General features: G+C 27.2%; 1 protein-coding gene across 1 annotated transcript in view; it reads right to left on the bottom strand.

Moving 5' to 3' along the window:
- Positions 1–13,510, bottom strand: part of LOC111620769 (arrestin domain-containing protein 2-like) — an 85,368-nt gene that overhangs the window by 9,279 nt on the left and 62,579 nt on the right. Inside the window, exons 5-6 of the mRNA XM_023362769.1 lie at positions 5,189–5,445; positions 4,933–5,089 (exon numbers count right to left, since the gene is read on the bottom strand). Coding sequence (XP_023218537.1) covers positions 4,933–5,089; positions 5,189–5,445 — 414 coding nt within the window. The remainder of the gene's footprint in view (positions 1–4,932; positions 5,090–5,188; positions 5,446–13,510) is intronic.

The raw sequence follows: 13,510 nt of genomic DNA on the forward strand, positions 1-13,510 counted from the left end.
TAATTTTTCAAATTGTTTATACTTAAAAGTATAACAATATAAAACATTTATCAGACCAATAACATATTCTCTCTTAAAGTAATAACTATAATTACAATTAGAAAAATTATGTATTATTTCATTCATATACATATGAATATCTTTGAAACAATTAAATACATTGCAAATTCATACAAAAAAAATTAGCAAAATCTGATTATTAATTCATAATTTTTTTTAAAAAGAGGATTGATATTAATTGTTCAATATTAATTTGTTAATAAAGACATAATATGAAATTATTGTGCATATATTGTTACAAGAAAACAGAATAATTATGTAGAAATATTAAAAATGATAAAATTGTCTATAATACTTTCACTCTGTTACTTTCATTTTATGTTAATAATCACTTTTATATATGTAATTTTGTTCAAAATTATATTTCAAAATCAACCTGAGTTATGACTGGTTATTTATTATGAATGATAAATATTATGAAATATTTAAAATACTTAAAAATATAAATGTCTAAAAGTGAAGATGAATGTGTTGATGAAAAATTCTTCAAGACTTATAATGACGAATACTTCTCATTATTCCACTCGTTTTAGGACTCTGTACATCAAGACTTTTAAAGCCCAGAAATATCAATATTTAGCAATTACATGGAGAACTATTACATCCAGAAAGCAGATATTTCTGCTTTGAAAAATAATTTTTAATACCATTTTAAACATTTTATTACAGTTCATCTGTCTCCATTTGCATCACTAGAATGTGTAGGATGTGGATCAACCTAAATAAATATATAATAAAAAGTTTATTAAAATTTTCTTGAAATTCAAAATGGAATGGATTATATAATGTTAAGTTTACTTAGTATAAAATATTCAGTATAGATTTAGTAAATATTTATTTAGAAGATTGTATTCAATTCATAATTGCAAAAACATTTTAAAATAATTTAGATATTAATGACTAAACAGATAAATGTTGAAAGTTAAAATCAAAATTGCAAAACAAGTTTTGTCCTACAATTTTAGTTCTAACTTTTCAAAATATGCTTAGAAATATAAGCCAACTTTGTTTAAATTTTGAAAATTTCATTTAGTTTAAGTACATATTATTGCACTTGTTTTATAAAAACAACAATTTCTGATTAATCACAAATATTTATTCTCAAAATGGAAATAGAATTCATTAACTCAATAAATAAAAATAGGAAGCATTACAGAACTTACAAAGCCATATAATGTTAAAAAATTAATTTTATAATGAATGTTTATGAAATTGATTTAATAAATATGACATCAAATCAATATTTGTTATATATTTAGTCTATTATGGCCAGATTATAGGACAAAACAAAATTAAAAATGAATACAAATTCCTTCAACACAAAATACAAAATTATTTAAATTACTTGATATTTTTCAATTTATAATTGAAAGTGAATTTTTAACTTTTCATTTTTCTATTACCAGAAATAGTAACAAATTTTTAAAATTATAAGTAAAACAAATTATGTTATATAATTAAAAGAAATAAAAGTTCAAATTAAAAAATAAATGATAAAATTTTAATAGTTCAATTCTTAATTTTATAATAAGATTATTAAGACACTTTTATTTAGATTTCACTTTCAATTCAGAATCTCTACATTAATGGTTATTTGAAGTCAATAAATTCTTATTATTTTTAGAAATTAAAAAAGAGAAAGAAAAAAAAAAAAAANATAGTCTGGCTTCTATGCTGTTCTAACAATACTGTGAGGGGGTGGATGAGAGAGCTTGCACACATGGCACCCAGGCTCAGGATGCTCTCAGATCACTAGCCTGAGAGGACTGCGGGTCCTCTGACAAGCAGTCCTCTCAGGCTTGCGATCATTGCCTGCCATTCAGACACAGGTGGTGCCATCATTACAGGCCCCCATATCTATCCATACCATTTTGAGGAGCCTGGGTGACAAACATTTGGAATCACAGCAGCCATTGACACTACCCACTGTCTCCTCTGTTTGGAGTGGTGTTAGTTCTGATGGGATTAGACTACAAAGGAATGGAACTGGGTCATCTACAGCAATGAATCCAGATTCAGTTTGACTGCTGACAATAGTTGCATTTGTGTCTGGAGGCTCTATTCATTTCAATCCTGCCTATGCTTTGAGATGGCACACTGCCCCCACAGCTGGAATGATGATCTGGGGTGCCATCACATGCAACAACCAGTCACCTCTAGTAATGATCCAATGGACCATGACAACCCAGTGGTATGTTAGTGACAACCTGCAGCCACATGTGTTGACTCTCATGGCAGGTAATTACTTTCCAATTATTAATAATTTGCTATTTCAAATGATTTTAAGGCTGCATTTTATGGCAAAAGTTGCTATGCTGATACATAATAGATATTATAATCATGTTTAATATATGGTTAGAAAAAACCATTTTCCAGCAAGACAATGCTCAACCACATACAGCAAGGTCATGTGCCTCCACCACATTGCAACACCTCCCTGACCTGCCTGGTTCCAATTTGTCACTGATCAAACATGTCTGGGATCACCTGGCACTAGTGTTTCCACCATGCTGGTTTTTAAATTCATTGTTCAGATTAATTATTAATTTGCCCACTTTTCATAGAAATTGTAAAATTATGATGAAACAAATTAAATTTATAAAAATATTTGCAAGTATTTTATTTTAACTTTAACTTCACACCCAAACATATCTCTAGACTAAGAGCGACAGAAAATGTACTTTTAAAATTCTAACTTGCAAATATCTCTGGCAAATATTAGGTTTGTTCTAATACAAGTCCCTAACTGCTTTAAAACTGCATGTGCATTGTTCAGTTCTTGGCTATAAAATGACATTGTGCATGCCTCATACTTTATATTATATATTGTATCAGATACACTATATCTTTTGTAACTTAATAATATTAATGCTGGTTTTTCTTTTTGCTCTTTCTGCCCTGTGGGCACTAAGAGGGCCTCTTTTTTAGCAAGCTCATTATGGGCACACAATGGGGCAGCCAGGTGGTGAGGGATGGGCTCGACATATCCAGATGGACCACCCCCGAAAATTCCTGGGGATTTCTTGATCCGTCTGAATTTGATCCCAGGTCCCCAGAGCGGTAGGTTGCCACCTTAGCCACTCAGCCATTTAATGTTGGTATGTGTTATTATTTATTATTCTTACTTTTACGTATTATTTTTGCAATTAATATCGACATTGGACTGTTATTAATTATTTTTGGATATGCCACATGTGATTATTGTATTACTTTAATAATATATCATGTACATGTTTACCTTCTAATAAAAAAAATATTTATTTTTTACTCACTGTGAAAAAACCTAATTTTTTTTATTTCTAAGTATAACATCCTAATTTTAAAATGTCCAGGTCAGCAATTTTGAAAAGTGGCAACACTGCCTGGCAAAACTAGGCTGGCACACCAAAGTTGGCCAGCCTAATTTGGCTAAACTAGACGACTACCTGCAGCAACTGTGGATAGAGATGCCACAGGACATCATACAACATCTGTATGCCTCCATGTCTGCTTGTATGACATCGTGTATTGACACTAGAGGTGGCCCAACAGGGTACTAGAACCTCCTTTCATTTGTAGTTTTTCCTGCAATAAATGATCCTTTTGCTTTCAGTTTGTTACTTATACCACTATTACACTCACACACGTACAATTTTGTTTGATTCTAACAACTCTTTCTTGGTGTGCTAATTTTTATGGCAATGATTGTATTTTCCAACAATTACTTGCAATTACTAGTAGAGAAACATTTTTCATTTTTTTCCAAACTGACTTAAGGTGTTTGAAATATAATTTAGCAATATATAGGTGTTTCATATTTTTCTTAATAGAACTAATCCAGTAACAGGAAAAATTTAACTCAGTTGATAACTTTCTTTTTATATAAAAACACAAAAACTGTCATTAGAGCAAGATGATCTACAATATTATTTTTACTATTTACTTCAAAAAAACTTTGAGAAAATTATTTAAAGACACTTTAAAAAATATAATACTGTAATACAGTATAATAATAAAACAAACATAAAAATTAAAGAAAACAATAAAAGGTTATGAATGTTGTGCATAATTTAGAAATATTTTTTCCTCATTATTTTGTGTACCAAAATAAAACATATAGTTTATATGTTTTCTGACTGTATCTTTTATAATAAATATTCTGTACAATTTTTTCTCACAGAATCATAAAAACTATATATATATAAAATTAGCATAAAAATGAAAAAATATATTTTTATTTCTACAAAACTGTAATAAACATATATTTTCTATTAATTCATTTAAGTTTATTACTACATTCTAAAGTAACAAACATAATAAAAATATTAAATTAATATTATATTTGATATTACTGCTACCAAATATATATATATAAATATACATAAATTTAATTATAGAAATCCTAGTTTCAGAGTAAGCAAATTCCACATAAAATCAGGATAAATCAAACACTAAGAAAAGTATAAGTCAATCTTTTAATTTCATTAAACATTTTTCAGAACTTCTTTGTCCCATCACTCACTAGACAAAAAAATTTCAAATCATAATCCAAATGAAAATATCCCAATATCCTTATATTTCTGTTGAGTGTTCTCAATGCTCAACAGAAATATAAGAATGTTCTCATTTGAACTTCAAATGAGAACATCCTTCAGCCCCACCTCGGCAATATATATGGATGAATAAATATAGAATGTCTTTTTTAATTTTTCTGCTTTTTTCAGAAAAATTTTGCCTTGCTATATAAAATTTGTGTAAAAAATAATTGAACAAAGTCTATACATGCAAATACTTACCAGGACAATAACCTTTCCTATCTGTTCTAGCATATAAAGTAATAGGTCCTGAAGTACAACACCAACAACATAGTGTTTTCTCAACACTATTCTCTACTGGCATCTAATAAAATATATCCATTAGTGCCTGAAATTTCTGGTAATTGAGGACTTATATTTCTATAATGAGGAGGTCGAGTTCGTAATGGAACAGTACCAATTACTACAGGAAGATCTACTGATAAATTATAGGCACCTGGGATTTGTAATGTAATCTAAAATATATGATTAAAATTAGATATTAAATAAAATGATATATGCATTTAATATAATTATAATATGAATTTAATTTATTAAGTATAACAATATCTTACCCGAACAGCATAATCAACACGAATAAGGCAGCAATTGATAATGGAGGGAGACACTGCTGGAATTTTTAATAACTGAGCATCCCAATTGGCTGTCCTGCCTGGTTGAATTGCTAAACCTGTTACAATTGTAAATTTGCACCGACGCGAACGTGACTTCCCTCCTGCTAAAAATGTTTGTGTCTGATGGAGTGTTGCATGTGGAATGATCGTTCTACTTGAATGATTTTCAAAATCAGCAGTTATAGCTATTGATTCACCTACAAATTTTAATATATGAATAATTAAAAATTATTAAATAATTTATAATAATACCTTCCTAATGTTTTGTTTATCTTTTCAATTGATATCCCTTTTAAAAGATTTTAGGTAAAATTTAAAAATAAGCTTTAAAAAGATTATCCTTTTTTTTTAAAGAAAAACTTAATTTTTTTAAAATTAGATATTTCATATAAAGAGATTTAATAATTTGTACGTTAGGAAATCATGTCAATAAAGTAACAAGTCTGTAGATCCAATGTGCAGAGAGCATATTGAGAAATACAGTTAGTAAGAAAGAATAAATTGGATAATGATGCTTTAATATATTAATTATATAATGTTGGCAGAAAATATTTTATTGATTTCAATTTTAGACATATTCAAATTTTTTTCTATGTTAAAATAATGGAATAAAGATAAATGATAATGAAAGTTTTTTTCGTTAATAAAATAATTGTATAATATATATTATAAAGGTTATCCCAAAAATGAAAAAGTAATGTAGTTTAAAACCATTTTATTTGTCAACTATATTTGCATTAAATTCTCTAGACTTAAAATTACTTCTGACTGTTTAACAGCATTCAATAGCTACAACAATATTAAAGCTGTTAGTTACATCAGTCACAGCTGTATTCAATATATCTAATATTGAAAAATATTGACTGAATTGGATTCTTCAGCTTAAAGAATAGGTCATAATTAGAGGATTGTAATTGAAGGTGAAGGCATTTTGCCCATTTGTAATTGCTCAAAACATCCTTTATAGACTATTACATGAGATCTTGCATTATCATGAAGATACCAGTTTCCAATAACTATGGTTTTTTTCTGGTAAATTTATGGTCATAATTGGTGCTGGACTAGTTTAAAGTACTGTGATGATGTATTTGCATTCCTTGTCCAGTTTTAGTGAGTAATTGCTTATAATGGTCATAATTTTTATGTAAAAGTGTTGCATAATAATCTATGTTTACTGAAACACCAATAAGAGCATTATCCATGGATATAATATCTTTATAATCATATGTCAATATGACAATTTCTTTGACTTGCTGTTGAAATTTTGAGAGATCTTGGAACATACTTGGAACACTCTGAAAGTTCTAATTTTCAAATTTGTTCTTTTTTCGCCTGAGGACGACGATATAATACTCGTCGAAAGTACTTGCGATATAAGAAAAATCATATTAGCGCTGAACTCAGTGCTTTTTATCAAGAAGTGAGAGAGATGAAGAAGTAGGATGTTTCCATTAACCCAACTGTCATTTCAATTCAAGTTTAAAGTAAGGTATCCACATTTTACTGAGGTATACAACTATGTAAAGTTTCTACTTTAATATAAGATCTTTGATCTAAAAATAACTTGACTTTAAGCACTGATCAACTGAAATCATTTCTAAGCAGACAAGGTAACTAAAATAATTCACATTTCAGTTAAAGTCATACTACCAATGTGCAAAACAAAAACAGTGTGTCTATGGGAAAAGAAACATATATAACATATATCATTTTTAGGATAACACCTCATACAAATTTATATTCATAGTAGAAAGTAACAGCCTTTATCATATTTTACGTAATGAATACAAAATGTTTTGTTAAAAGATTTTCATAACTTTTAGTCTATTGATTCATTCTTTTCTAAAACTATATCTTTTATAAAATAATATTCTGTATTCATCAATAAAAAATACTTCAAATATGTAGCATTCCAATGTAAATTTGATAAATAAATAATTTATCTATATCAGAGTTCATTTATTTAAGACATAAGCAAGGTCACTTGAAAAGTTGTCATGCTGCTCACTTATTGGTGAGTCAACAAGGCAGCTGTTTCAGACACTGAAAGCTGACATAATATTAGACAAATGTAAGCAAAAATTTGAATTGTTATCATTAGAAATTACCTATTAAAGAAATTTAGAAATACAAATATCAAAATAAATACACAAGCATCATTCTCATGCTTGTTTTGTGTGCTAAAATTTTTTCACAGCAGCCCTGGACTATTGAACATTCCATTAATATAAGCTATTCAATCTTCAAGGATACCATTAATATATTTATTAGCAATATCATTTTAGGAATCTACTTTACTTAAATTTTTTTTATCATAAAATTTATTTTTAACAACACAAATCTAAGTTTTTATTTCATTAATCAAAATTTTTAATGTACAAAAATATTGTGGTAATAAATTATTCAAATTNTATAAGAAACAATTTAAATTTATTAATTAAATTTTGTTACTATTCAGTATTTAAAAGTGTTTTTATTTAAAAATTAATAATGCTAAAAATTTTTATTAGATATATCAGTGATTCTCAACCACTGTGCTGCGGCACTTTAGTGTGCCGCAAGGTTTTTGAAGTGTGCCGCCACTGCGAATATCCACACACAAGTGATGTCAGACAAGTAGTTTAATCAGTTCTATCTTCCTGAAAATTGTAACCAGTGCTACTAGTAACTGCCGTTAGTTACCAAGGTGTTTAGAAAATGTGACCTAAATAACCAACTGTGTTTAAAAATCACTGTTATGACATCACCTGTTGTCGTGCGGTACTTAACAAAGTAACCGTGTGTGCCGCCAAATTTTTTAATTATTAAAAGTGTACCATGACGAGAAAAAGGTTGAGAATCACCGACATATAGCATAAAAATATAACTGTACATTTTAATATAAAAAATATAACAAAGATATAATAAAGGGAAATTTAATGCAAAAAAATTTTTTACCTATTGTTTAAAATATTCCAGAATACAAATGATCATTTTGTGTATCATTTTCTGTAAAATCATTTCTGATCATTGATCAGATTCTGTGTAAATATTATTTATTATTGAAAATAAATATTATTTACACTTCAGGTATTTTTGAAAATAAATACCTGAAGTGACTCAGTGGCTTGCTTATTGATAGACAAATATAGGTTAAATAATATATGTATATATAATAAATAATATTTGAACAGTTTTAAGTAATGTATATTATTTATCTGAATTAGGTGCTTTCAGGAAAAATAAGGAGTTTCTTACAAAAGCAAATGTTTTCTATTAATTTACAGGACTAATTTTTGATTTAATTCAAGTTATTCATTTTTGGTCTGTCTTTACTCTAAGACAAAAAAATATGTAATTAACCTAGTTATTACTACATAATAAAAAAAATATAATTTATTGAATACTTAGTTATAATCATCTTCAAATCTCACAATTTCATATATGGAGCTACAATAGCAAAGCCATGGAAACACAAGGAACATTTTCCTAATAGGCTAGTTGCTGATCGGAAAATCTGGTATCAAAATGTATGTAATTCACTCTGTCAATGCCATGAAACATGCATTATGGCTGGAAGTCACCCTTTTGAACAATTTCTGTAATTATCCATTATTAAAAATTCTTTTTCTTGAATCATTACTGTGTTTGAGCCTCAACATTTCACATTCAACCATGCATTCTATGATGAGAAATGTTTGTTTTGGCATGTTCTTCCACCCCTTAAAGTTTTGCCCATCTTTTTTGAATCACCTTATATCTATAAATAGTCTATTCTATAAGAAACAATTTAAATTTATTAATTAAATTTCAATGGTGTAGAATGATAGACCAAAATCTATTCTGACGTAAAAAATCACTTTTCTTGACAGAATCTTTTACAATAAGAAATGCACGTTTATAGAAATTGTCTGATTTCATCAGAATATTTTAATATTATCATGAAATAGTTTAAATGCATTTTTGTGTTGCTAACTAAATATAACTTTAATAATTATTTTTCTGTCATCACTGTTGATCTATAGTTATAGCTTTCTGTGAAACTTATTTTTTATCTATGTACATTTGACACATACAACCAATTAATTTGACCAAGGGGTTACTATGCTACTTAACGATTTGTTTTGTTAAGATAACCAGAAGATGAGAAGGATTACAAATGCTATAATAAAAGATATGGATAGATGAAAGTTGAATGATGTGTGAAAACATTCCTCCAGTAAAATTTACAAGTTTGATTTGTAGTACAGTATAACTAGATCTGCATACAATATTAAAGCATTCAATGTTTTTCTCTTACCAAATATTCTGTTCTATTTATATCAATTGGACTAATAACAGTAAAAGCTTTCTTAGTTTTATGGTTGAATGACCAAGGTTTCTCCATTTCAGCTTTTAACCAGTATCGAACACTTCCATACTTTCCTTCAAATGATGTTGAGATTCCCCTGTAATATATAAGTTAATATTAAAAATCTAATACAAATTACAGGTAATATCTGAATACTAATCTATATAAATTTTAAATTCAAAGAATTGACAATTCTAAATTTTGAAACAAAATCATAAGAATCCTTAGATGTACAAAACCAATTCAGTATGTTTTCAATAAAACATCTATTGGAGAAATTTGAAAAAAGAGGAAATAAATATTTTATTTTCAATGTGTGTGAAATAAAATGTTTTTAATGATATATAAATATTTTTTTAATCAATAAAATGTATATATATTTAAATTTCACATAAAACCAATTATTGTTATTGCAGAAATGACATCCTAACATAAATGTATATAATATGCAAACTTGAAATTCCTTATAACTTAAGTTCATTCATTTCAAATAAAACAATGCTTTAATATCATTAATACAGAATACATAATTAACGTTATGTACAAACAATATTAAACTAAAAATTACAGCCTTAATGCAAAGTTTTTGGTCTTTTTAACAGAACTTTTTCAAGCTTATGCATACAAGTGTTATATGAATACTGATAGTCATATTTATTCTGAACAGATTTATTAAATATTAGAAATATCTATTTATCAAATTATTTTTCTGTGTCTTATGATATCTCTTTTCTAAAAGTAATATTCAAGTTTAAGCATGATTATAAATTAAAGTAGTGGTCGAAAGTCCTATGCCAATAATCTAAAAATCATAAGGAGTATTATTGTCCTGAAAGATAAAAGTTTTGCAAACTCATAGTTTGGTAACACTTGGGACTCTAAAATGTCCATGTTTGGCTTCATTCAATGTGTGTCAACAATTTTCAGATGACCAACACCACAGATTTAATTACAGAACCAATCATAATCATTGCAAACAGTGGTTAATCATTTGTTTGGTACAACTTATCTTATATCTTTTCCCAATCTGGCAACTTACAAAATTACTCCTTTTATGAACAAAAATATTTACAGTTATTATATAACTGAAAATTACATTTTTCTACCCAGTTCTTGTGTCCCTTTGATAAAGCAAGTTTTCAGACGTGATACTGTTTATTCAGGTAGGATTTTCTTGTAGCTTTTGTCTAATCAGAACTTTTTCCACAGTCTATGACAAACAGTATTGTAGTTGTAGACATATAAATACATGCTTCATCCTGTCAGACTTTTCTCAAATCCATTGCTGTTTTAAACCTTGATGCTAAAAACTGCCAAATCAACATTCAATCAACACATTCAGTAGACAATCTTAGTCAATCTTTTCTTTTTCTGACTCCCAAAGATCTGGTTTCAATAAATATTTTAACAGTACATAAGATATTGGAATGGTCACAGAAACATTTGACAGCAATTTGACCATTAAAACAAAATTCATAAAAAATAATAACTTCTACTTGATTTGAACAGATAAAAATGTTTTTTTTTTTTTTTTGTCTTAGGCATTACCAATTTATAACAACAGGAGAAACAGAAGACAGCTAAGTACTACCTATTGATTCAACTGACCAAATTATGCCACTTTTACAGCTGAAAGGTAAACATCAATAACAGAAAACTGTAATGGATTAGAAGTTGAAAGAGATTTTTTAAGAATGGTATTTGTGTTTCTGCAAGTACAAATTTTAACTTTAACTTCATTTCTAAAAATGATAATTTATTTCTGTAAAAAAAAAATTTTAATTTAGCAACAAAGTATCTTACTTATGATATAAAAAATAAATACCTATACAAACACACAATGTTATTTAAACTGAGTTAAAAAATGCAATGTTTCAACATGTTTCAACTTTCCTGGCAAAAAGTTAGTTTGGGAGCCATCTGTTACGAGATTTTATTAAACATTTTTACTGTTGTTATTATTATTATAAAATGTAAAATCTTCATTAAGTCCATCTCCATTTGAGATATGACACATGTCCCCACCCTCTTTAACCACCTTTTTACCATCCACCTGTAATCACCAAAATTTAGTAGCATTGATCTCCTTAATTCACAAACCACCCTGCAAAATTTCAGAAATTTTTGACAAAAAGCACAGGTATTGTTATGCTTTGAAGTGGGTAAATAAAATTGAGCTGCCTCATATACACACACAGAAAAAAATGCCAAAATATTTTGCACTTCTTGATGTTTCAAAGTTCCAAAAATGTAAAAATCTTGGAAAACATTTTTTGACTGATTGCCATACTTTTCCTGTTATATATAATACCTGGAAAAGAAAAGGAGAAAATTGATTTTCAGATTACTGCTGCAGGACTTTGGCCATTACTGTAAATCACATAAATATGGAATAAATATATTCTGTTTGAATATTCCTTGCATTTATAATGAAAAATGAAATAAAATGTTTAAAGTAATGCTTCAATTTTAAAAACAAACTTAAGAGATTCTTTTTATATTAAGATAAAAAAAATGTCTTTTATTTTTTTTACTCAAAGAGCATGAAAAAGATTAATTGTTTTATTTTAAAATATCTTAATTTCATATACATTTATATTCAGTAAAAAATTATTTTGTTCTCCAAAAGATTTATTTCATATAAATGGTTAGTTTTTTAATATAAAAACAGTTTTTAAACATAAAAAAAAATAAACAAAACCCAATTCTTTCAAAATTCAATAAAAATAAAACACTATTAGAGAAAAATTATATAAGAGTGTCAAATGTTTCTGTACCTATAGAAATTATCTCACAAAAAAACAATCTATTTTTAGATTATGTTCTCCTAAAGATAGTTTTCTAGACCTAAAAACATTTAGGATTCTTATATAATTTTATTTTAATAAAGCAAAATAGAAATCCATATTCATATTTTTAAACATATCTGACATTAGATTTAAAATCTAATTTTTAAAATTTTTTAAATTAAGAAAATACTTTTCAATCTCTAAATAGGATAATTTGATTCTGTAAATTTCAGATAATTTACAATATAAATGCAATCAGTTAATTTTTAAAATAAAATTGCAACAAGATAAAATTCAGACAATTTTTTTAGATTATTCTGTTTATAAAAAACTGTATTTCTTTTAATTAATAATAAAATTATATTAATTTAACTATTTTAGAAAACGGAAAATTTCTATTTATTCATATTATTATTAAATATAATAAATAATTGCATTATCATAAACTTTATATTTCTTAATACCAGTAAAGGGAATAATATAGTAAGTTTTAAAATCATATTAAAATACTCACTTAAGCTTTTACTAAAATTTTATTCTTATTTTTTATTTATTTTTACTAAATTTACTTTTATTAATTACTAGCAGGTAAACCCGGCGTTGCTCAGGCAAAAGTAACGATAGGGAAGATTAACATTATTACCTTGTAGTCAATCTTACCCGTTTTCACAGAATGCAAGAATTGGGTCCCCCTGTTTCCGGACTGATCAGAGAATTTTTAGATGGGTCTAAAAATATGTTCGATTTCCCGCAAAAATGAAAAATCTGCATCTGCGTCTTGCATGTTGCTTTCTCTTAACAATTCCATTGTTACATGACACTTCCATTGTTACTTAAAACTTCCATTGTTACTTAACACTTCCATTGTTGATGGAAGTGTTAAGCCTTAATCTTGTCTCTCTCCCCCGAGGGGGAATTTCGAAAAATCCCTTCTTAGTGTGTGTTTTCGTAATGTACCCCATCTGTGTACCAAATTTCAACTTTCAACTCCTAACTGTTTGGGCTCTGCGCTTATTATTATTATCATCAACCCATCTCAATTATATATATAGATAAGAGAAATCAATTATCTTTAACTATATATGAAATAATATATTCTAAATTTAAGAAGAAATAAAAGGAGAATTTTTGAAAGTATATCTG

This window comes from Centruroides sculpturatus, unplaced genomic scaffold (assembly GCF_000671375.1).
Source record: "Centruroides sculpturatus isolate CEXI.00-Female unplaced genomic scaffold, Cexi_2.0 scaffold204, whole genome shotgun sequence".
NCBI classification, from domain to species: Eukaryota; Metazoa; Arthropoda; class Arachnida; order Scorpiones; family Buthidae; genus Centruroides; species Centruroides sculpturatus.